This window comes from Platalea leucorodia (genome assembly GCF_965183815.1).
Source record: "Platalea leucorodia genome assembly, chromosome: 2".
Taxonomy (NCBI): Eukaryota; Metazoa; Chordata; class Aves; order Pelecaniformes; family Threskiornithidae; genus Platalea; species Platalea leucorodia.
The window spans coordinates 104,446,184-104,470,058 of record NC_138824.1 but is presented as its reverse complement, the minus strand read 5'-3'; the positions used below and the strand labels follow the sequence as shown (position 1 = coordinate 104,470,058).

General features: G+C 42.9%; 2 protein-coding genes across 5 annotated transcripts in view; one reads left to right on the top strand and one right to left on the bottom strand.

Moving 5' to 3' along the window:
* Positions 1-6,029: 6,029 nt before the first annotated feature.
* MRPL39 (mitochondrial ribosomal protein L39) lies at positions 6,030-15,772 on the bottom strand. Of its 3 annotated transcripts, XM_082337887.1 has the most exons (11): positions 15,701-15,772; positions 15,009-15,215; positions 14,522-14,661; positions 13,947-14,046; positions 13,246-13,313; positions 11,813-11,925; positions 9,515-9,580; positions 8,156-8,309; positions 7,168-7,215; positions 6,533-6,595; positions 6,030-6,167 (listed from the first exon to the last, which is right to left on the bottom strand). In XM_082337887.1, the coding sequence occupies exons 1-10, from the start codon at positions 15,750-15,752 to the stop codon at positions 6,542-6,544; spliced, it is 1,002 nt and encodes a 333-aa protein (XP_082194013.1). In that variant the 5' UTR covers positions 15,753-15,772; the 3' UTR covers positions 6,030-6,167; positions 6,533-6,541. The 3 variants fall into 3 exon arrangements, with proteins under 3 accessions (XP_082194013.1, XP_082194012.1, XP_082194014.1); XM_082337886.1 differs by lacking the exon at positions 6,533-6,595; XM_082337888.1 differs by lacking the exons at positions 6,533-6,595; positions 15,701-15,772 and adding an exon at positions 15,447-15,662.
* A 7,356-nt stretch (positions 15,773-23,128) lies between these two features.
* The window catches only part of JAM2 (junctional adhesion molecule 2), a 38,378-nt gene continuing 37,631 nt past the window's right edge, over positions 23,129-23,875 (top strand). The window contains exon 1 of one of the 2 annotated variants that reach the window (XM_082333167.1): positions 23,129-23,214. In XM_082333167.1, coding sequence (XP_082189293.1) covers positions 23,160-23,214 — 55 coding nt within the window. In that variant the 5' untranslated portion in view covers positions 23,129-23,159. The remainder of the gene's footprint in view (positions 23,215-23,875) is intronic. The other variant, XM_082333168.1, reaches the window with a different exon arrangement.

Sequence of the window (23,875 nt, the reverse complement as noted above, 5' to 3'; positions counted from 1 at the left end):
ACTCTAGGATTACCAGTGCATTCCCAACTTTTAGAAAAAAAATCACAGAAAATTCCAGAGACATACGAAAGTATTGTTATATTTATTTTGTGGTAGGTGAAAATAGATACTGAATACTCACAGTCACATGAAAACTGAGTGGCAGAGCCAGTCTTTAAAACTCACTCTCTTATGCTCTAATGAAATCTGCTTAATGATTAGTTTAGTTATGAAATATTAGTTTGATTGGGGAGCAGAAAGGGAAACAAAAAAACCTCAAAGTACTCACCATTAATTAAGAAAAGGAATAAGGTTAATGTTTGTGCTGTATCAATACATATACCCTTTTCTGTTCTCAGTGTTTTGACTGTGAACCCCCGGCATGAGGTATGATTACAGAGCACCTCGAGACCGCAGACACTTATGAATCAGTGGCCTCACATATAAAACAGTCTCACATATGAACAGTCTCACTGAAGATGATTTTTCCACTCAGACAGAACCGCTGCAGGGTGTAAATGTTTTCCAAATCAGCCTGTCAGTTCAGTGGCTCCCCTGGGGATGCATACAGCCAGGGGCCATGCGCACCAAAAAGCAAAAGATAGCTTCATCCCTTCCAAATCAGAGCCATAGATCTGAGAGGGGATTCTCAATGTGGTGAAGCACATTTTGTTGAAGAAAAATGTATTCCTATTCATTTCATAGGAAAAATAGCTTTGAAAGTGAGGAGGAAATTGTGGTGAAAGAGAGGAGGAAAGTTGTTGATAGAAATTCTCGTTTCTTGGGACTAGGGTGAAACAGTGCAGCGCAGTTTGATTTCCCTCTCCTTTTGAGGCACAGTTTGGCGGTATCAGTTCTCTTACTGAAGCCAAGGTGGTCCCCAAGCCCCTAGGAGCAGGGGAGTCCCAGGCTCGCAGGTCACAGCTGCTTTTCTCCCCTGTGGTGCAGTTACCAGAGAACTGGCAGCAAGCCCAGTGCTGCCCTGATGTGGTTGCAGTACTACGGAGCACCTAGCTGCATTACTGACATTGAAAGTCAATTTTAAAGCTAAGATTTCTGTGAAATGCAGAAATCTGGAGATGCTGTTAAGCTTGTCTCCACAGCTTAAATTCCCCCATGGGATGTATAGATTAAAGTGAAGTATTAATTAAGTGATTACATTTATTATGTCAATTGTGCTCACCAAAGGAAGATGTTACTTGATATTTTCCTTGGTTCCTCATTGCATTCAAAGAAGTCTCATTTACCGCACAGCACCACAGGCCTGCAACCAGTAAGAGATTTTTTTCTCTTCTTCAAAGGCTTTAATTAACATCAGAGCAGTGTAGCTGGAGTACAGTACCATCCTCAGTGCTTGTGAATGACACAGTACTGAAACAACGACCAGCTGTGACTTCCTTACTTCACCCCACCTTTCCACTCCCCAGCCCGGACTTCCCACTTCTATCCTGTATAGACACATGTTAATAGAAGGTATATTAAGGAAGAAAACAACTCTTGCTGTTCACCATTCTTTCTGATTCATAGTCATGCTATAAAAATCAGATGTATGTTCCCTTACATTTTCTCTCTTTAAAATGTAAGTAAGTTGAGTGACCTGCAAACTTCAGAAATAAATAGCAGATATAAATATGGTCATTAGACCATTTATATGTATTTTTTCTGTATAGCTGATTCCCCAGAAAAGCAGGCAGATTAAGTTGTAGATATTATAACAGCAGATATTAAAAAAATAGGTTTCCTTTTTACTCTGAAAAAATGTTAATGCTGTCCATGACTGGGGTTAAATCTTGTGAAAGACCGCAGCATGATAGCATTACCATTTTCAGATGGCTGGTGTTCTTCAAGAAATAGCCACTGCCAACTCTTCCCATCAAACACCGCTATGATATTGAGTTCCTGTATCTGGATTCCTTAAAAAAATAATAAAACAAATGTAGCTGCACTAGCAAGTTCATCGGCTTCAAATATAGCAAAGTATTGCAATAAGCTGAGTGGTATAGCATTAGATAAGTTACCAACCAGCCGTAAGAGATTACTTTTCGCCAGAGGTTAAAATAGAAAGGGAAGCTCATTCTGGCTGCTGTCATAAAAGGACTCAACATCTACTGATGATTGAGCGTTTTCATCACTTGCATGTGTTCAGTTTCCCAGGGAAGAGTTTCACTTTCTTGGTAAGAAAAAAATAACTCTCTCTTGACATTCAATTCCTTCTGTTATGAAGGAAGTCAGACTAGATCATAATTGCCTTTTCTATCTCCAATATCTATGACAACACGGATTACAGAATATTTCTTGGGGAAAAATTCTCACTTGGTTATATAATGTGTATACAAAGCTGGAACTGACTCAGCTCAACCTTCCTACTGCCACCTTTATAATCAAGACACTATGTAGCTTTAACCTTGGTATGGAGTTCCCTTTTTGGTTATCGCCAATAAATAAAAGGGAAGGCTCAAGAGTCCTAAGCTCGGAGCAAAATTTCTGCAATTTAGGAAAGTTTCACCTCTCTTTCAAACAAGAGGTAGAAGGAGGAACAACATGAATATGAGAAGCCACGGAGCTACTCCTGAGATGTGCAACAAGGAAGAAGACTTCAGTTCCTGCCTTCTCCCCTGTAATCATAGAATCATAGAATGGTTTAAAGACCATTTAAAGATCATCTAGTCCAACCCCCATTCCTTGGGCAGAGACACCTTTCACTAGAGCCGGTTGCTCAAAGCCCTGTCCAACCTGGCCTTGAACACTTCCAGGGCTGGGGTATCCACAACTTCTCTGGGCAGCCTGTTCCAGTGTCTCACCACCTCCATTGAGAGAGGAAAAAAATTTCTTCCTATTTACTCCTTATCAGAATCTGGCCAGTGTCAACTTCTGCTCATGCATGTTGGCCTCGATCACCCCATCCTCCCCTTTCTCCATCATCTGTGTTTTGCAGTGTGGTGTCTCCCTAGATTCTTCCTTACCTTTATCTGGCCCTGCATTTCTTTTACTGGATGGATACAGTAAAAACTGCCTCTTTAAACATGAAAAGCAATTTAATAAAAAAGAGAAATAGCCAAGGAGGAGACTTTGCTTAATCTTGTAGTCTCTTTTGTCCATCTACCCTCCCATAATCCCTGTAATCTCTGGGATCTACAGCATTCCGTATAGAGAAATAACAGTATCTACTTTCCTGTCTCTTTTTGAACTGACCTACAGTGGTCTCTTTTGACTGCTTCCAATGCAGATAAAATATAGAAATGGTAAAGTACAGAAATGGCCCCGAGCTCAAGGTCGACCAAATCTCCCTGTTGCTCTGTGGCTGCCATGAGCACGTTCTCATGCTCATCCAAGAAACACTCGGGACTTTTTTTCTAGTAGTGGCATCACTTCATACAGATTGGGTAGGGAGTACTCAGAATACCTTATGATCCAGCCCCCAAAGATGTTTCCCCCTGCAAGTGTGGCTCTGAATCCCTCTGTGGCAGAATAGGAAAATGAATCTACAGCTCTTACTTCTTTGGAAAGTGCTGTCAACGCCATACTGCTGGTAAGAAAGAAGTGGACACTACTTTCTATACCTGATTCTCGTTTAACTGCTGTCTTCTGGGAGAATCTGGTGCTTTTAAAAGACGTCCTCCAGCTCCATCTCTCCCAAAGGAAGACCTGCCTTCTGGAGCCCACGTTCAGCCAAGGTGTGAGCCAGCACCAAGTTCTGCAGAAGTTTGAGCTTCCATCTTTTTTTTTTTTACACACAGACCTCCGGGGAAGGAGGGGGGAAGTTTAATCTCGTGTCAACTTCAGCTAGCAGCCCTCAACAGCATTTTCGGTAATGTAGTTCTGCACTTGCAAAAGCCCCTTCCATGGGGCTTCACCCCAGCCGCTGCGGCACCCCCGGCTGCCCTCCAGCACCGCCGCTGCCCCAGCCACTGCTCCCACCCAGCGGCAGCAGCCCCACAGGTGCCCCCACCTCTGCTGCAAATTCCCCGGCCCAGCCCGCACGCACTTGTCATAGGGCCGGGAAAGGTCAGGAAAGGGAAATTCCCTCTGCAGATTTTTCAGCCTAGTCATACACCTTTCAAATAATTTCTTACACTGAGCACTATAAAAGCCCCACCCCAAAAAAAAAAAAAAAGAAAAAAAAAAAAAGCTTTGAAACATGAAATTTCTGTTAAATTTCCTAAGGGGAAGCAGCATTCTCACCTTCCTCTGCAGGCAGTGGAATCCAGGAGGAATTCTGAACTGGATTCCCAAAATACAGAGCAGGCATCAGGAGACTGCGTGGGTTGGTGAGGTAACTGGTTTAAATTCAAAACAGACCACCTGCATCGGTTCCCACTTGCATAATTTCCCTGTGGTCTTGGGTTAACCAGAGATAGCAGGTACCTCAAAAAAAACCAAGCAAATTTTGTGTTCCTCAAGACAGGAACCAATGCCTGCTTTTTCAGCAGCACCAGAGCAACAGCTCCAAAGCCAAAGTATACTCCCAAAGGTTAGGTTTAAAAGAAACACAAATATTTGAAGTTCAGTGCAAAGATCATTTGGTCTTAAGAAAATATATAGAATGTGTGTGTGTCCTTTTAAGTTAAACCTTGAACCAAGAATCTTATTTAAAAAAATAAGCATCTGATACCATTATAAAAAGCTATCTGCAACATTAATCAAGAGGAAAAAAAAAACAACATCAGTCTTTCAAGTAGCCTGAGAAGGCACGGGCTATACTTTAAAGATGTGTTGTATTTAACAGGAAACTAAACCAGAGGTCATAGCCTGTTAGCATATTGACAGACTTCAGCCTTCGTTGTATGCCAGTAAATTTGAATAGCTAAAGATTGCACTAAGCGCAGAAATGCATAGGAGCAAATGTATTTTAACACACGCCTCAAGCAGATTTCTGCAATTTCACCAAAAGCTACTGTTACCGCTTGCAATTCTTCTTCTGTGCTCTGACACATTCAGTATTTACTTACTTATTATTTAGTTCGATTAAGCTAGGTAAGATTTCCTTACCTAAATGTATTTTGCTGAACTGCTACCCTGCTCTTACAAAACTATAATGTCAATTGATTAGAAAGCACGTGATGCAGTTAATGGTAAAAATAGTAATTGGGATAAAATTCAGAGAAAATATTTGCACTTCACATAGTGATAAAAATCTCTTCTGGTATAACGAGAACAACTCTAATGAGCTAGGGATGAGAATACAAAATGTCAGAAAACATCATCTAACAAAAAGCCCTTGTGAAATTTAATTGAAGTCACCATATTTAAATATCAAAGAATGAAAATGCATCACAAAACTTACTACGCTGGGGATGCAAGTAATAGACTACATTGCCGGTACTATTCTGGAAAATGATCTTTAACTGCACTTGTACAGCAGAAAATATTAAAACTCAACCAACTTCTCAGCTTTTACATTCTGCTATTTTTGTATTAGTAAAGCAACGGCAATTACAGAGTTGGCTACTGAATGGAGTCTTTTGAACCGGAAACACAATAGAGTATCTAATTTCAATTCTGACAGGAAATCAAAATGAGTAAAACAATAATCTTTTGTAACTCTTCATGGGCTTCTGAAAGGTTTTTTTTTTTAAATTTGCTTTATTTTTTTTTAAAGATACTATTTGTCTCAACTTTCTATTGCAGTAGGCGAAGAACTCAGTGGAATTTCATCAGGAAGTTCCAGCAAGAAAGAAACGCATCAGGTCAGAAATTAGAAAGAAATACTTTCTTCATGGAAGACCAACCAAGGGGTCTTGAAATTATATCAAGATAAAGGGGATGGCCTTTCCAGCTGCCAGTTCAACTACAGCCTGTAGGCCAAACTGCACTAATCACACAGGACAACATATGGACACATGCAATTGTTGTTGAGATAAGGACAAAAGGTAACTTGCAAGATGAGTTATCGCAAAGAAAACATTACTTTTTTTTCCTCCCCCCCCTTTTTTTTTGAATTGACATTCAACTGGACTGAAGTGTCTGATACTGGCATTAGATCTATCCGTGATTTAGGTCCACAGAGTTCAAATGAATTAACCAAGACATTTTTATATGCAGCACAAAAGTCATGTAAAAAATACACATTTTATTATGTACATTTAGAGGTTAAAGTTAATTTAAATTGATACAGTTTTTCCTTCTTCAGTTCCATCTTTTGCCTCACGACATTCTGCTGCTGCTTCCAAACATTTTTCTTCAGTGACCTGCAGAAACATAACAATTCTGTTATATTTTTAAACATTATTTAATTCTCCTTGATCCTGGAAAACAATTATTGTCTCCAAAATTAAACAACTTGAATTACAAGCATCTTCAAACTAATATCATAGAAAAATATCATGGGTTAGGCTCCGAGCACATCCTTGGCTAACAAGTTTCCGTAGACATACAGCATTTTTTTCTCTCTCTCTTGCCACACAAGTACATAAAATATTTGACCTGAAGGCTCCTAAACATCTACTGTTTAATTCTTATGAAGATTTCCCATGCTTAAGCATGCCTTGGAAGTGAGTCTCTGGTTATATGCAGCTTAGGATATTTTATAGTTCCATTTATCTTAAGAACTTACCTTTTGCATTTATTCAGTCATTGTAAAGCTTCTCTTGGATAAGTACGTTTCAACTTTGAAACACTGGTGGTTTAACAGAAGTATATTCGCAAGAAACTTATTTTCCATGTATGTTTAAAACAGCAAAAAAAACCCTCAAACTACTGCATTTATGCAGCTTACTGAAACAGCATTCCCTTTTATCTCCAGTAACTTCCACCTAGGTTCACCCAGTGGTATTAGATTTCACGCCTGCATTTACTTGCAAGAAACATGTTCGTATGTGTTCTCTCAAACCCGTGGCAGAAAACTTGTTACTACCTAAAATCTAGGTAAGTGTAAGTACATTATTCCAATTTTTAGTTTTCTTATTTCATGTTCACAGTTAAAACAGGAAAAAATACTTTGAAATTTTACACACACAATACCAACATTAATTCTAGAGACAAATTTGAAAAATACTAATCTAGTTTAAAGTGATAATTAACAACAGCTTAGAGATTTCGTGTGCATCTGATTTTTCTTCACCTGTGAACATTTCTAGTCCTAAAGATATGTCCTTGAAGACATTACCCATCTCTAATCATTCAAATTCTACTCTATCACAGCATATCTTTATATTTGGTAAGCTGTACTTCACTGCTAATGAGACTTACCAGCCTCTTCGATCTTTCCAGAAGTTTGTGCCACACAGTGTGGTGAGCCTGTATTAAATGTCATTAAGTGATAAATGTTGTTACTGGAGGAAAAAAGCCCAACCAACCAACCAAAAAAAAAAAACCGAACCCAAAAACCAGACTTCTTATAGAAAAGATTCTGACAAGTGTACAGAAATGATGGCACAAAACCATAACAATCCCTAATTCAGACGTTATAGGTTATGATTTCAGTGTTCAATTTGCCCATATTCCTTTGGGGGACTTGAATAAATGTCTGCTGATCACACCCATTCATTGCGGGGGTAATGGGCAAAAATGGGAATTAAAATAGAGGAAGGGTACACAGAGACAAGGTGAGGAATCCCCGATGCCCACTTGTCCCTTGAAAACTTCCCCGACTGAGACAATAGCCCATGTGCTAGACCACAGGTCAAAATCATCTAAGTCAACAGAAATGGGAAGAAAGACTCCTGCCTCCACCTATAGTTCTGCAAAGCCTTTGTTTAAGACTGATTAGTGCTAAGACTTTTTTTGTTACTGTTGTTAAGTTTTACTTTGGTGTCATGAAAGACTTTGAAACGGTATCCTTTATCATGAGTATAAATTCAAAGTTCTGCTCTTTCCCGAATATGAATAAACACTATCAGCAGCCTCAATTTCAGAAGATTAGCATGCACAACTAAGGCAAGGTGAATGAAATATCCATGCAGAAATTGCACAATCGAAACAACACTTTCAGTACTGAAAAATAACATCAAGGGCCCTCTGATGCAAACTTTTCTAGTTCTGATTTCACATCCACAATAGTTCCAAGAAAACAAATCCCAAATATCCAACATAGTCATCATCATGGACTTTCCCTTTCTGCTGCTGTTCTCACCTCTGAATAATGTTCGGTGACCAGCACAGCATATAATAAAGATCAGAAAGTCAGCCAAATGCACTAACTTAAAGAAGGAAAACCTGTACAAAATGGATTAGTTACCTTCAAATGGATTGGCAGGGACACACCCTGGAACCTCCTTATCAATTCAGATTGGTTAGTCTGAAGATTATGGGCTGCCGTTATCTCATACTGGAAACAGAAACTTGTCCTTGGAATATGAGGGCCTTCAGTAATATCTACAAAGTCACCAAACCTGATGGGAGCAAAAACAAGCCCCTATGTCAAATATATTCGGAGAGAAGTACAAGCCTATTTGTTTTTTATTAGCAAATTCCTATCTACAGAACAGATGAAAGAAAATCCAGACAAATTCCAAACCAAATCTAAACAAATCCCTAGTTCAGCATTTCCAGGTTTCATGAAGCAAAAGTACAGGTCATACAATTTCCTAAAATGAGTTTATGAAATTTAAACCTCAAGTCTAGAAAGAGGATCCTAGGTTTAACAAATCTTTGAAAGCATGTTGGCAAAGTGGGATAACTGTCATTCACCAGAAAAAGATTTGTCACGCATTTTCCACACCACACTGTTTACAACCTGCACAGATATTTCCCTTTCAGGTCTTGGAAAACTGCAAATCAATTAAGAAAAGTAAGAGACAAAAATATTTACAACAAAAGAACATTCAGAACAAACCTCTCCCAGAAATCAGTGGGTAAGCCCATTTTCCCTTTTACTGAGCAAACTAGAGAGTGGGAAGAAGGAGGAATAACAGACACAACATCATTCTAAAATTTCAAGAACCGTCACTGCAAAGACATCTGTTCCTTTAGAGAGATGAGGACTTCAAAATCAAATGCAGAACAATTTAGATACCTAGAAAACTGAATATCCTACACTAGCCTAAGCTAGTCACAGATTCTTTTAGAGGTCCGAGATACAACACAAGCTTCCTGCCTTCAGCAGGAACTTTGTATCTTACACTGCATCCCAGGAGCCAGCTCCATTCTCATCTCCACCACTACAAGGCAGCAGCTTGCCAGTTAGGAAGATCTTGACAACTTTGGAAGAAAAACCCACTATACAATGCTAACTCTTGTTTTCAAACAAGTATTTAGTTTGTATTTTATTTAACCTGTCAAGCTGTATATATTTATTTAGATCTTATGTAAAAGCATTTAAAGCAGTCACACTTCTCTGGCACTTACCACCTTTAACATAACAAGAAATAGAAATGTGAGATCCACCAAGTGTTAACTATCACAAAACAATGATTGTATTAAAAAAAAAAACCAACACCCAAATAACAACTTAAGACAGATTACAGACAGCAATGAATACAAGTGATTTCTAAATTGAAAACCATCACAAGTAACTCTTCTCACTTGCAGAGAGTACTTGCAATATAATCAAATCTTTAAGTGAATCATTACAGAATGAGAGTTCAGTTTCGCTCACCTATGTAATGTTACAATTCCTTCCATATTCTGAGAAGCTTTTCGTTCTATCATCTCCATTTTGTATCTGAACAAGACAAAAAAAAAGACTTAAAAAATCCTCACCTTTAACACCTAGTTCTTATAAGAATACTTAAGAGATTGATTTAAGGAGCATTCTTAAAAATCATGCTCATATTTACATGAGCTTTGAAACAGGTTTAAATTCTTAATTTTATGTAACACGTATTGGCATGTTTCATAAAGCACGTCATACAGACCTGTTAGTCTAACCTCAGTTCCTGGAAAAATTATGGAGAAGATTACACTGAGTACTATTGAAAGGCATTTACGGAATAATGCAATCATCAGGCACTGTCAACATGGGTTCACAAAGGGAAAGTCCTGTTTAAGTAATTTGATATCCTTCTATGATAAGGTCACCTGCCTAGCGGACAAAGGGAAGGCTGTGGATGTAGTTTTTCTGGATTTTAATAAGGCTTTTGATACTGTCCCTCACAGCATCCTTCTGGACAAGTTGTCCAACTGTGGGATAGGCAGGTTCACTGTGCACTGGGTGAAGGGCAGAGCTCAAAGGATTGTAGTGAACGGGGCTACATCTGGTTGGCGACCGGTCACCAGCAGTGTTCCTCAGCGTTCAATTCTAGGGCCAGTTCTGTTCAGTATTTTTATCAACGATCTGGATGCAGGAGTTGAATGCACCATTAGTAAGTTTGCTGATGATACCAAACTGGGAGGTGCTGTTAACTCTCTTGAGGGACCAGAGGCCTTGCAGAGGGATCTAGAGAGATTGGGGCATTGGGCTATGATTAATGGGATTAAATTTAACACGTCGAAATGCCGGATTCTGCACCTAGGATGGAGTACTGCCAGGCACGAGTATAAACTGGGAGAGGAGTGGCTGGAGAGCAGCCCAGCAGAAAGGGATCTGGGGGTGCTGGTCAACAGCAGGCTCAATGTGAGTCAGCAGTGTGCCCGGGCAGCCAAGAGGGCAAACTGCATCCTGGGGTGCATCAAACACAGTATAACCAGCCGGTCAAAAGAAGTGATTATCCCTGCTGTATTCAGTGTTGGTGCTGCCTTACCTAAAGTACCGTGTGCAGGAGAGGTTTAGACTAGACACTAGGAAGCATTTCTTTACCAAGAGGATGATCAAACCCTGGAACAGGCTTCCTAGAGAGGTGGTCGATGCCCCAGGCCTGGCAGTGTTTAAGAGGCATTTGGACAATGCCCTTAATAACATGCTTTAACTTTTGGTCAGCCCTGAATTGGTCACACAGTTGGACTAGATGATCGTTGTAGGGCCCTTCCAACTGAAATAGTCTACTCTAATCTATTCTATTCTATGTATATGTCATAGGAGTGCCATGGTCTCTCACCAGTGTTTTCTTCAGAAAGATAAAATGAACCTACTACTTCAAATAAAAATAAGAGGTTTTCAAGTCACATGTAAGACCAGAAGACACTATCAGTGTTCTCTGCTCTTCCTACACACACACACACACAAATACACATACAATGTCTAAAGCTATTATCAAAAGTCAGCTCCCACCTGCTGTCAATGCTTGTCAGCCAACATAGCGAAGAGATGCTAGTCCATACGTCACATTAATAGCATCTTCATTATTAAGCTAAAAAACTAGTTATTTCTGCAACTTTAGCTTTAGCATAATTTTATTTTGGTTCCCAACATTATAAATTATTTATCATTTCCCCCCACCTCTCCCCAACCGCGAAAAAGCTGTGGACCAGAGAATGTTTTTCCCAAAACATTGCTTAAGTGTTTTTTCAGCAGAGAAGACTGGAGTGTTTTGAACAAGCCTTCTTTTATAGCACAAGCCAGAGTATTTTACCCATTTTCCCCCTGCAGAGCTCCAAAACTGCATTTCATCAAATCTTCATTTGAAGATACCAAGATATGAAAAATCTATATTTCTTTGACTATGAAAGCCTTTCAGCAAAGGCTAAGAGTAACTAGCACATCAAATCTAACCACCAGAGCTTCAAATTAAAAGCAGTGAAATCCTGAAGCTCACTATTAAACTAAGAATTCTACAGTCTTTCCATTTGTCACAAAACTGCATCCAGTAAAGGTGCCTGGTGTTGGCCTCTGGAGAGAACATTAAAAATGAAGTAAGGTAGTGTGACAAAGAGAACAGAGGCATGTTCATTCAGAGTAGTCAGAGAAGTAATTTCTTACTGCACCTGTCACATGTTATTTTAGATTTACAAAAACAAGCAGAGATTTAAATTAATTTCTAATTGCCTTTCTAAAGGAAAGGCAAATTCAGACACTTACCTGTTATGTTGAAACATTTCACGTGCTACTTTTGCTTCAACATGCAGTGTTTCAAATGGCAGGTCTTTATGAATTAGCTTTCTGACATCCCTTGTAAGAGAACGGAAGTCGTCCTAAAAAAACAGTTGATACATATAAAACTGTCACCACTGTTTCACAGCTGTACTGAATAGACAACACATAGGAAACACTAAATATTAGTCAAAACAATAGGGATCATCTGCTATAAATCCTAAATATAAGAATATTGCTGTAGGATTTTAACTCTATTTATCTGCAACAGATTGCTACAGATCATTGCTGTTTGAATGGACTGATTCAATACCCAGTGAAATCAACACGCATTTTTCCATCAGAAACAATACCTATTAATTGGAGTTAAACTTCTCAGGTTTTCCCAACATGATATACACACATACAGTCTTGCTACTGTTAAATATTCATCTGGGTATCCTGTTTCTCAGAGTCATGATTCCACTTACAAATGACCTCTATTCTGATGGAATCAAAAGAAAAAAGTACTAAATAATTAATAAATAGACATTGATCACCTTGGTCCTGAACCCAAAGCTCTGCATACTCAGATTTGTCGATAAATAGGAAATTGTTATTAGGAGAAATTATATCTATAATGTCACTTAGAAAACCTTTCAGACTAGGTTACTTCAACTACAAGATCATATTGAAGAAAAATTCTGCATTGTACCAACATGGCTTTGTTAGCCATACACACCTCTGCTAATATTTGGGCATGAGAACAAGAAAAGACACCAGACGAGTAAAACACTCGTGATCACACCAGCTACCAAACATTTATGAGACTTAAAGGTTTTAGATTGTTAGATTTACCGAAGAGCATGAAATATAAGCAAGCTATTAAGGAAAGCTTCAGCTGAATGTGCTCACGGTTCTTTTACAACAATAAACTCATTATGCTGTAAACCACTAGGTGAAAATACATACATTACACACATTTTTATTTCCAGTGGGCTTTATTCACAAAAAGGCTATACAGCTATGTTTGCATCTGCATTACCAGGCAAGAGTGGCTGAGTAGGAGCAGATGTGTATAGTAACAAAGATGGCACTGAGGTCCCAACAGCCACGACAACTATTTTGGGAATTGTATTTCAGACTAGAGCTACTCTAGCCCCATACACTTAAAACCTGGAAGTATTTGGAGGACAGCTCTAGGTTTAATTTCATCTGAAAGGAACCCAGTTTGTGTGCTCTGAGACCACGCTGCCATGAAAGCCAGTATGCGGTAAATGCAGAGATTAGTTTCCAAAGAGTACTCCTGACCTAAAATAAAATACTAGTGTAGATATACCCTATGAAAAGGAAAAAAAAAACTTGCTGCCCCCTCTCCCCCATTAGAAAAGAACCACTGGGCAAACTTTATAACTTTTCGAGGAAGAAGTTATTGTTCTTACATTTGTTGGTTTCCAGTCATTCAGTCTATTGTCCAAAATTACATCGTAACAGAAAGCTCCAGAGATCACTGCAATTCCAATTCCAAAGAGAAAAATATTCATGTTTGTAACAAAGTACATATTTCATTGACACAATACACACTTGTATCAAAACAAACGAGAAGAAAAACAAAATGATTTCAAGAAATCCATCACAAAATATAAATTTGCAGCTATGACTATACAGTCAAATGGTAGATTAAACCTGTATCAGGTCACAGAGGAGCAAAAGCTGTTACTAACCCCATTTGTATTTCAATAATCTTCCAACTTGATGTATACATTGTAATTTTTAGTATCTCAAGCGCTTACAAGGTTATGTAGTCATTAGGGCAAATTTCACAGCAACACATCACATCTTCTAAATACCTTACTCATGTAACTTCACAATAAAAAGATTATGTCCTCAAGTTATTAATTTAACCTATAAAATCCTAAGTGGTCTGAAACCCAGTTGCCACAGACCAATTTTGTGTGCTTTGGTAACAAAATTGTTTTCAGTGCAATTGCTATAAATTAAAGGCTACAACAGCATGTAATACACAAATCAATGCTAAGTACCTTCAATAACTGGAAAAGGAGCCTCTGACTTTTTTGGTAACATTATTAGACAGTCACTTAAGAAGCACCAAAAGACAATCAGTATAAAACACTTATATCACCTGGCACTTCTGGAGCTTTGATCAGATTCACTGAGTACTCATCTTTGAATGCCCGCTTTAATACACATGCCATGATCATGGCACAGGAACGCCAATAGGCCTATAAAGAGAATTTCAAAGCACAGATTTGTTACCTAGAAGCTAACAACCCATACCAGATGAGCATCAGCTATTTATTCCAAAAGAACACGAACATTTAACTGAATTAGGCACAAACGTAGCTGTCAACCCAAGCATTACTTTCTCTAGTATTTAAACTTCTATTTGGAGATGATTCTCCATAGAGAATCAATCAAAAAAATCAAAACTGCATTTAAAATACAAGCCAGATGTTTCCCTGGAGATATTTAAAACTGAAGTCATACAATAATACAACAATATAGGTTGAAAAGGATGTCCGCACATCACCTAGCCCACACCCCGGTCCAACTAACGATAACGTAATGTGCCAACCAACTATTAAAAATATCTGAACTTTCACAACACCAAAGTTCAAGAAAGCAGACAGAAGGGGGCATACAGAATCAAGTGGTCATATTCAGGCTCACCTACACTAGGATAAGATACAGACTTACCTTGTTTACTTCCTCTGGATCTTCATCTTTGAAAGTAAGGAACTGAATTTCACATGATTTGGTCAAGGGTCTGTACATATCCCAGACTTCACCATCCACAAGAGCTAGAACAGATTTCCTGCAATGCCATTCAGTTAAGTCTAAAGAAAATGAAAAAAGTGTTACACAGTTACTAACCATACTCCTCAGAGTCAGGAGTTTAGAACCCTGCATTTGTAACAACAAACTGCAAGTTTTACTTTTGTGAATGGCTTGGAAGGATGAGCTGTTAACAGAGCCTCCAAAAATTACCTCAGTTTCTGATGATGTATTTTAGTACAAATGTACTTTAAACATACCAACTACAAATATTCTGAATGCACACCTGTTACCTCGGTCGTTAAAATGTCAATATCAACATTTCAAATTTGCATGACAAGTACTTCAACTGACAGCACAGCTTTCATCACCAGGGGCACAACGTTAGTTTAGGAGTCCATTCACTTACGCATGGCACAATTGTATGGAGTAGACAAAGCTTTGTTCATTACAAACACACTGCCAGGGTGAGACTTCCCAGTGTATTTTACTTCGATTTTCTCGATTCGTGGATACAGAGATAACTGTCTCTCTTTCTCTTTGGTAAAGAGCTCATTACGCATCTTAATCACCTCCTCTGACGTCAGTCGAGAAACAGTCGGTGTGGACATGAACCCTGGTAAAAGAAATAATCTGAAATAAGCAATAAGGAGTTTTTAAGGCCTTTTTATAAGATGCTTGTTTCTACAGAAAGGAAGACAGGCCACTGCACTGCTAATCCATGTGTTTGTCTCAATATGCATAAGGTGAGCCCTTCAGCAGCTCCTACCGCCCGTCCGTTCTTGGTCCCTGCAATGCCTGCCTGCAGTCACAACAGAAAACTCTGAAGCAACGAAAGCTGAACGACCTTCTCCGGCGGCAAAGGCTCCTCCCTCAGACAGGCCCCTGCGGACCGCACCCGCGCCTCGTCCCCACGGCCGCCGCGCCCCGGCCCGCGCCCACGGCGGCCTCCTGGGGCCGGGGGCCCGAGCCGCCCCGCACGGCCAGGCCCGGCCGCCCCACGCCGGGCCCCTCAAAGCACCGGCGCAGGACAAGCCCGCAACCAGCCCGGCGCCCCGCTGCGCCCGCGCAGGCCCCCGCGCCCGGCCCGCCGCCACTCACGGCACCCTTCCCGCCCGCCCCGCAGGCGGCGGGCTGCCCAGCGCGCCGCCATGCTCCGGCCGAGTCCCGCCGCCCCGGTGCCACCTCCCCCGGCTCCGCCGGAAACAGCGGCGGCGGCAGCGCGGTTCCGCCCGGCGCTCCTCCCGCGGCCGCCAGGGGGCGCCGCGGGGCCGGGCCGGGGCCGCCTCCCGGCGCAGCGCGGGGCCTGCGGGGCGGCGGCGGCCCGGGGCAGCGGGGCGCTGGCCCTCCTCGCCCCCAGCCTTTGGCCCTGCCATCAGCGGCCCCGTTACGTACATATCAGCTCCGTGTGGCGGGTTGACCTTGGCTGGACGCCAGCTGCCCGCCAAAGCCGCTCTATCGCTCCCCCTCCTCAGCGGGACGGGGGAGAGGAAACATAATGGCAGGCTCGTGGGTCGAGATAAGGACAGGGAGAGATCATTCACCAGTCAACATCATGGGCATAACAGACTTGACTTGGGGAAATTAGTTTAATTTATTACCAGTCAAACCAGAGTAAGGTAATGAGAAAATAAAAACTAAATCTTAAAACACCTTCCCCCCACCCCTCCCTTCTTCCTGGGCTCAACCTCACTCCCAAATTCTCTGCCTCCTCCCCTCCAGCAGCGCAGGGGGACGGGGAGTGGGGGTTGGGGTCAGTTCATCACACGTTGTCTCTGCCGCTCCTTCCTCCTCAGGGGAGGACTCCTCACACTCTTCCACTGCTCCAGCGTGGGGTTTCTCTCATGGCACACAGTCCTCCACTGGCTTCTCCAACGTGAGTCCTTCCCGTGGGCTGCAGTTCTTCATGAACTGCTCCAGCATGGATCCCTTCCACGGGGTGCAGTCCTTCAGGAACAGACTGCTCCAGCCTGGGTCCCCCACAGGGTCACAAGTCCTGCCAGCAAACCTGCTCCAGCGTGGGCTCCTCTCTGCACTGGTCCACAGGTCCTGCCAGGAGCCTGCTCCAGCGTGGGTTCCTCTCTCCATGGGTCCACAGGTCCTGCCAGGAGCCTGCTCCAGCACAGGCTTCCCATGGGGTCACAGCCTCCTTCAGGCATCCACCTGCTCTGGTGTGGGGTCCTCCATGGGCTGCAGGGGGACAGCCTGCCTCACCATGGTCTTCACCACGGGCTGCAGGGGAATCTCTGTGCCAGCTCTTGGAGCACCTCCTCCCCCTCCTTCTTCACTGACCACCAAGGTCAGGTGTCTGCAGGGTTGTGTCTCTCACATATTCTTACTCTTCTCTCCGGCTGCTGTTGCACAGGCTTTTTTTTTCCCCGTAAATATGTTATCACAGAGGGGCTACCACCATCATTGATGGGCTCAGCCTTGGCCAGCAGTGGGTCCGTCCTGGAGCTGGCTGGCATTGGCTGTATCGGACATGGGGGAAGCTTCTAGCATCTTCTCACAGAAGCAACCCCTGTAGCCCCCCCTGCTACCAAAACCTTGCCACGCAAACCCAATACACTCCGGTATGCTGTGCGTGTAATGCCTAGCCCCTCTGCCCTTCCTTTGCCTGAACAGGCCTCATTTCACTGGGCAGTAAGGTCATCCCTGAAACCAGCAGCTTTTGGATGGCCTTAAGGTGTATATTCAGCCAGCTCGTAGCAAGGATCACAGATGTGCAGTACTGGGGTTACAGCATTAACATTAACAGCCCGGTGGCTGGTGGAAAGGGTCTTTGGTGCCCGGCTCCCTGCTGCGGCAGGGCCGCCGGCAGGCCCTGTAACCGCAGCTCCTCACCGCCAGCTCCCCTTCGCCATCACTGACCTCCCTACTGCCCTTCCTCCCCAAAAGATTGAAGCCGAGCACAAACTAGCTCCTGCCCAGGTAGGAAAACCATGGCTTGCATTAAAATTTGTTAAAATTTGTGAAATTACTCAGCATTTGTTTCAATGCTTTACAGTTTAGCTGATGGTGGTCTTCAGCCCAATTCCCAATTGGCAAAGGTATAACAACAGCCATCAAGAATGCCAATGTCAAACAGTTACACTGAATTAGTGCCATTAAGAGCTAAAGGGTGTAATTAAAGTCAGCATCAAAAAAAAAAAAAAAAAAAAAGTGTTAATACTGGCAAGGGCCGGCAACAGACACAGAATTTTCCACTGTGGAGACGCGGCTGCAGAGCAGCAGGACAGCTGGCTCCTCCTGGTTCGGTACCTGGCACTGGCTTCCCTGCTCACCCGGGCTCTCATCCAGAAAACCAGGTGTGCGAGTTCAGTAGCTATTTGTGCCCTTCCTTACACTATTTGATAGATTAAGAATTTCAGCAGGTCAATCATCCTGCTTCCTCATTTTTTAAAACAAGTTAAATACAAGTTATTTTTCAGTGCACCAGGCTTATTGTAGGCTACATACTTGTGTGTGTAAAACAGTTTATAGCCTTGAGGTGAAAGGTCCTGAGAAAACACAAAGATGCTATTATTATTTATATCACTATAGCTCAACTGCACCATTTCTTCTATTAACTTTTTATTCTACGGCTTGAGGAATCATATGCAGTCAATGATCACATCACATAATTGTTTTGTTTTAAACGGTAAAAAAAACCCAACAAATTCACAATGTAGGGTGTAAAAAGAACATTTTTACTCTATGAGGAGATAAATTCAAAATGTTTGGAGAATGAAAGAGAAACAAACCCTATTCTATCACTCTGAGGAAGTCTTGAACAACAAGAGTAAAATCCTATTTGATACTGCACACTCCTTTATTATATGTCTCTCTCTCTGTTTTAAATTGCCACTTTCTAATCTCTAAATCTTCTTTTGTACAAGTATTTGCAACTTTTTGTTCAGCTTAATCTTCAGAAAAATGTGGCAGAATATCTGGTCCCTCCTTCCACTTGTTTGATGTCACTCTGGAAGCACAACGCAGATAAAAACCATCTGGGACTCATAACATGCTGAAGACTACAAGAGGAGCATAGTCATAGCCCTCTGCCTTTTGGTAATCCCTGTCCAACAGAGTGACAGTGCAAAGCTTTGCCCCCCGGTGGAAATCAAAAGACATCCAAAGCTGCTGGAAATATCACCCAGGGTTCAGCTGGCATCTCTACAGCCCCTGGACAAAAGCAGAAAAGAGGAACAACAGTGGCATAGATTTGGGGTTAATTAAAAAGTTCAGTCTTCAAGCTCATTTTTGATTCATGCTGACACAGCTGGCTCACAACTGTAATATCATTTCTCTGTTTACTACAGTATATTTACTTGAGGCTTCTGTGAGAGGGTAAAAACCCCTGGGTCCACTCGAACCCCACGGACTGAGCCGAGGGCCAGCTGGGGGTCACTCTCAGCTGCCAAACATGGCCCTGTCAGCATCCTCTGGGGGGGGACGTAAAGGCTCGGTGCAATCCCTCACCTATCAATCCCTCAATGCCAAAAGACAAAAGCCTTCTGACTGAGAAGTACTCTGGGAAGGGTTTGGCTGAAGTCCAGCAGCTTTTAGTGTGTCACAACATGGAGCATGTTTGTGCTACCGAGAAGAGACAAAAAGGTAACAAAAGTGAAAAACAGTTCAAGAATAATTACAACGCATCAGACTTCATAAAGCCTTTTGACTTTCAGGCAAACCGTGGATGTTATTTTATAACGTACAGAAGAAAATGGGAGGTTGCCCTACGAGGCAACAGTAACCCCATTAAGTGCTCTTATGCCAGAGTATGTGATGCAACCATCACGGGTAAGTGACAAACCGTGACGGTTTACGGCTCTCAGGGAAGCAAGATTGCCTCAAAAGCAAAACTGGCTTAAAAACTCCTGCCCCTCCCTCTGCCATTCTCATCCATTTCTCACTGCTTACCCTCTAGGTAGACAACTGTGGCAGCGCTGTACGAGGCGCTGAACACGAGATCACCGAAGTGGTACAAATTGCAGGATCACTATTGCTGAAAGATTATGTTTTATTCACATTATTTCACTGGCCTGGCTTAAAGTGCAGTTTCATATATGCATTCCTGTGCACACTGTGCACGCTGTGGTGAAATAATTCTGAATCTACCACCATCAGCATCGTGGCTCACAATTTGTCCACTATTGCTTAGGTTGAATTAGGAAACGTCCTACAATGCCATCCAATTTGGTGGATCTTTTTTAGAAATGTACCTTTGATTGCTACTGAGCTGCCTGCTCAGTGGCAGTAATCTTGCAAATTCAATTGAAAAAAATGGCATTAATACTGTACTTTGCAAGTCAAAGATAAAATTATACAAGATATTCCAGAAAATGGAGGAGGGGTATTCACAGAAAAAAGCTACTGAGAACAAGTAACTTGTATTACTGTTATCTTGTTCTACCCTCACATTTTCTGGATTTCCTGGTTCAAGTTTGGCTGGCACATTAGATATGAAATATTTTAACAGCCTAATAGAGATGCAGTGTTCTATCACAGTGCTCTAATCCTTTTCTTTATAGCAAGACAACTATTAGCAGTTCTAATTTGTTGTACTGGTTTTTTTATTATTATACCTCAAAGTTATTCTAGAAATCAGCATGCAAGGCACAGAAAACTAAATCTAAGGTGATTTAGTTTTGTTCCCCCTACAAAATAAAACCTATTTTGAGTGGAGAAATCACTGAAATGAGTATTTTCTTAATATAGATTAATTTCTCTGTATTAATATTTATCATCCTGTAGCTAAGAAAAATGAAATGTTTCCAAAGTGAAGTGTCAGAGTTTTGGCTTATACTGTTTCACAGAATTTTTGCAAATTATTTTTCAAAAATATTTTCACACAGAGCTCTTTAACAGAGTGATGGTACCATATTAAAAGAGGTAAACTTGTATTGTTAGAGCAGATTATCATCAGCACTCTGCATTTGCAATAGAAAGTTTAATTAAAAGGAGGAAGAATTCCATTGCAATGTAAGAATGTAGATTTATCTAAAATATAATCTAATGAAATGAGGGTAACCTTTTGGTTTATGAATTATTGAGATCATTAAGAAGCAGCCACGTCTTGAAATCATGTTGCACTTCCAAGCAATTCTTAAAGGCTTTTCTACACAAAGAACTTGACTAGAATAGTTATTACAAAATCAGAGAGCTATTCTTGATCAGCATTCTGTGTGCAGATGTTAATTGCAGACTATTTTTATTATTCTAAAATGGAGTCTCTATGGAAAGCGCTCCAAGAATAACTGTTAAACTGAGTATCTCAAACAAATTCTTCCTTGTTGGGCTCTATGTGCTGTTTAATGAAAATATTTTTACTACATTTAACTTAAAAAGATTAGAAATATGGATAGCAGTCTTGTACTCTTCTAACAAAGTACTTAGAGTATTTTTAAGAATACCATTGTTCAGCAAAGTACATACAGAAAAAGTATATACATGAAACGAACGATATGCATTACAACCAGTTTTCCAATAATTCTGTAAACGCATTCAGAATACTCTCGTTTAGTTGCTGGTGTTTCCTGCAATTGTATAAAGCAAGCAGAGAAACCGTGATCTAGTTGTTGCTGAAATAAAAGAGAGGAATGTAAAGAAACTGTGAACGTACTGCAAAACTGTACTAGAAAAAGCCAGAGAAATGCTGGGGAGGCAGCCCTGTACACTGGATGTTTGCTTCACTCAGAAGAGAAACAAAACAGTGAACAGAAAAGGAATTTGACCATATGCTTATATAGGCCCTAGGCCCAAGTGGGTTTACTGTGGTATAAGTCATGTTAATGAAATCAAAATTAAATCCTGTATGTGTCTATGTATTTGGGCAATTAGAACTGAATGTTTACTGCGGTGGAAAGACTACTGTACTAGCCTAAACTTCATCCCATCATCTAATGGGATACCTTCTCCTCAAGATTCATCTCTTCATTCCCCTCATCGATTCCTTGTCATTACGTCGGCTTTAGTAGTCATCCTATGAGCTATCCCTTAATTTAATCCTGTCCTGCCATGTCTTAATGTTCCCCACCCATACACCCTTTCCACCAGGCTCCTCCCATGTATTTAAATTTTATATCAACACTGTGTCTATCGCCGTGTGGCTTTAAACAGTAAAGCAGTGCTACTGAAATCAAGGAAACTTTGTATATGCTTAAAGTTACCATGTGCTGGGCCACGCAAAACAAAGAATTTTCTCTGTCGCCTATGGAATAGTTTTGATTTTATTAAATGTATGTCACCATTATACTGGTAATGTATACTGGACGTATATATATGCACATTTTTTGCAGAAGTATTACTTGTATTCTATATAGATTTTTGCATGTGAAAAATAAGCTAAGAAGATCTTGATATGAAGAGCATCATGGCATGCTACTTCGTTGGTCTCCATTAAAATAGCTGCTAGAGATTTTATTTATAAACAATCTTTCCTCATTTTGCTACAGTGTAACAAAACATAGCCAACATTGCTGTTCTGATTACCAAAGAAATGCTTAAGATACTTTTCTCGTTATAGAACCGTATTACATCAGTGGTAATGTATTTTTAAGATGTCATTAGAAACTACTCAGATGCACTATTAGCTGTCACAATGAGTAATTTTCCTTGATTCATAAATTTAAAGGGCCATTACACCTCCTGTATATTTAATCAAGAATCGCCTAGAGTGGTATAAACTGTTAATACAAAAGGCTTGGAAGGTCACGGCGCAGTCGGCCTCCTGCCGGCTCAGGGATGCGGCCCGCGGCGGGCGGGATCAAGGGGTCCCTCTGACTTTGTTGCAAGTCTGCAACTGAAAACCGCGCCTCATCGCCGCGTCGCTCTCGGTTATTCCGCAACATCTGAATTTCTGTTTCCTGATTTCACCCTGTTATTCCTGCTTCCATCCCGGGTGGGTTTGACTTCGGGAAAAGTACCGTCAGGGACTATGGTCTGCTTTGAGAAGTTTAAGCTTTTCGTAATGAAAGTTTATTCTGTTGCAACAAATGTCCTTGGGCTTACGAGGACCTCAGAGTTTAAAAATAAATAAATCGGAGGGAAGAGCTGCTGAGTACAACACGGTGCAACGCAGCCCCGGGATGCGCGGGGGCATCGCGCTGGCCCCACGGCGAGGAGGAGGAGGAGGGGGCGGCGGCGGCGAGCGGTGCGCCCGGGGCTGGCGCGGAGCTGCCGCCCGCCGCGGAGCTGCCGCCCGCCGCGGCTCCGCCGCCCGCCGCGGCTCCCCGCCCCGGGGCGCCCCAGGCCGGCGCACAGCCCCGCAGCCCGCCGCCGCTCCCCGCGCTCGGAGCAGCCTCCTCCGACGCCTTAAAACTTTCGGGGTGGCGGCGGCGGGCTGGCTTCGCCGGCGCGCAGGCAGAGCCCCGCGGGCGCGGGCGTTGCGCCCCGGCTGCCGCACCTGCTCCGCGGCCGCCTCCCCGGGCGCCCCCGGCCCGCCAGGCGCCGCCCCGTTACCCCGGGCCGAGGCGCGGCCGGCCGGGCCGCCCCCCCCCGGCCGCGCCTCACGCCCCGCCGGCGTCGCCCGGCGGTTATTAACCGCTGCCGCCGGTGGGGAGCGGCCGTTGCCGGGAAGATGGCGAGCCGCAGCCTCCGCCTGCTGCTCCTCGGTTACTTGGGGGTCCTGAGCTGTAAGTGGCCGCGTCCCTTCCCCGCGGAGCGGGCGTGGGGGCTGTCGCGTACCGCTCCCTCCGGGAGCGCCCCGGCCGCTGGGCTCCGCGCCCCGCTACGGCGCTGGGCTCCCCGGCCGCGGGGGGGACGGGGCCCCCCAAGTCTCCGTGTGCGCGTTGAGGGGGGAGGGCCCGGCCCCTTCCCCGGCCGCCGGCCGCGCCCCGCCGAGAGCCGCGCCCGCCCCCGCGGCGCCGCCGCCCGGCCCGGGGAGCCTGCGGGCAGGGCGAGGGCGAGGGGGGCCGCGGCGGGACGGCGTTTCCCCTCCCTCGCCCCCGGAGCGAGAGGAGCCAAGCCGCCCCTCCAGCGGCGGAATAGAAGCGGACGCGTCCTTCGCTGCAGCCGGGGGAGTGCGCGCTGATTACTTCCATGTGTCTCTTGCTTTCGCACAGATGTAACCTGTTTAAGCCGGGCCTGTTTCAGCGCAAGCCAGTGGCTTTCTGCAGTGATGCAAACTTTAGGATGCAGGCTGCGTAGTTTGCTTTTCTGATGGCCTTTGCAAGATGAATGAGCAGGTGACGGGAGCGTGTTTTCTGTTGCCAGCACTGGGTGCTGCAGCTCTAGAACAGACTTAAGTTTCCGATATTTTTGTGGTCCTATTGTCTAACTCTTAAAAACAAAGGG

Bases quoted from the DNA above. Each gene is read 5' to 3' on its own strand.
- MRPL39 (XM_082337886.1), bottom strand. From the start codon at position 15,752: ATGGCGGCGCGCTGGGCAGCCCGCCGCCTGCGGGGCGGGCGGGAAGGG. The intron at 14,662-15,008 runs GTAAGTGAATGG...CATTTTCTTTAG, and splicing joins TCCATACAATTGTGCCATGC to ACTTAACTGAATGGCATTGC. The intron at 7,216-8,155 runs GTAACTAATCCA...CATTTAATACAG, and splicing joins CCCTGCCAATCCATTTGAAG to GCTCACCACACTGTGTGGCA.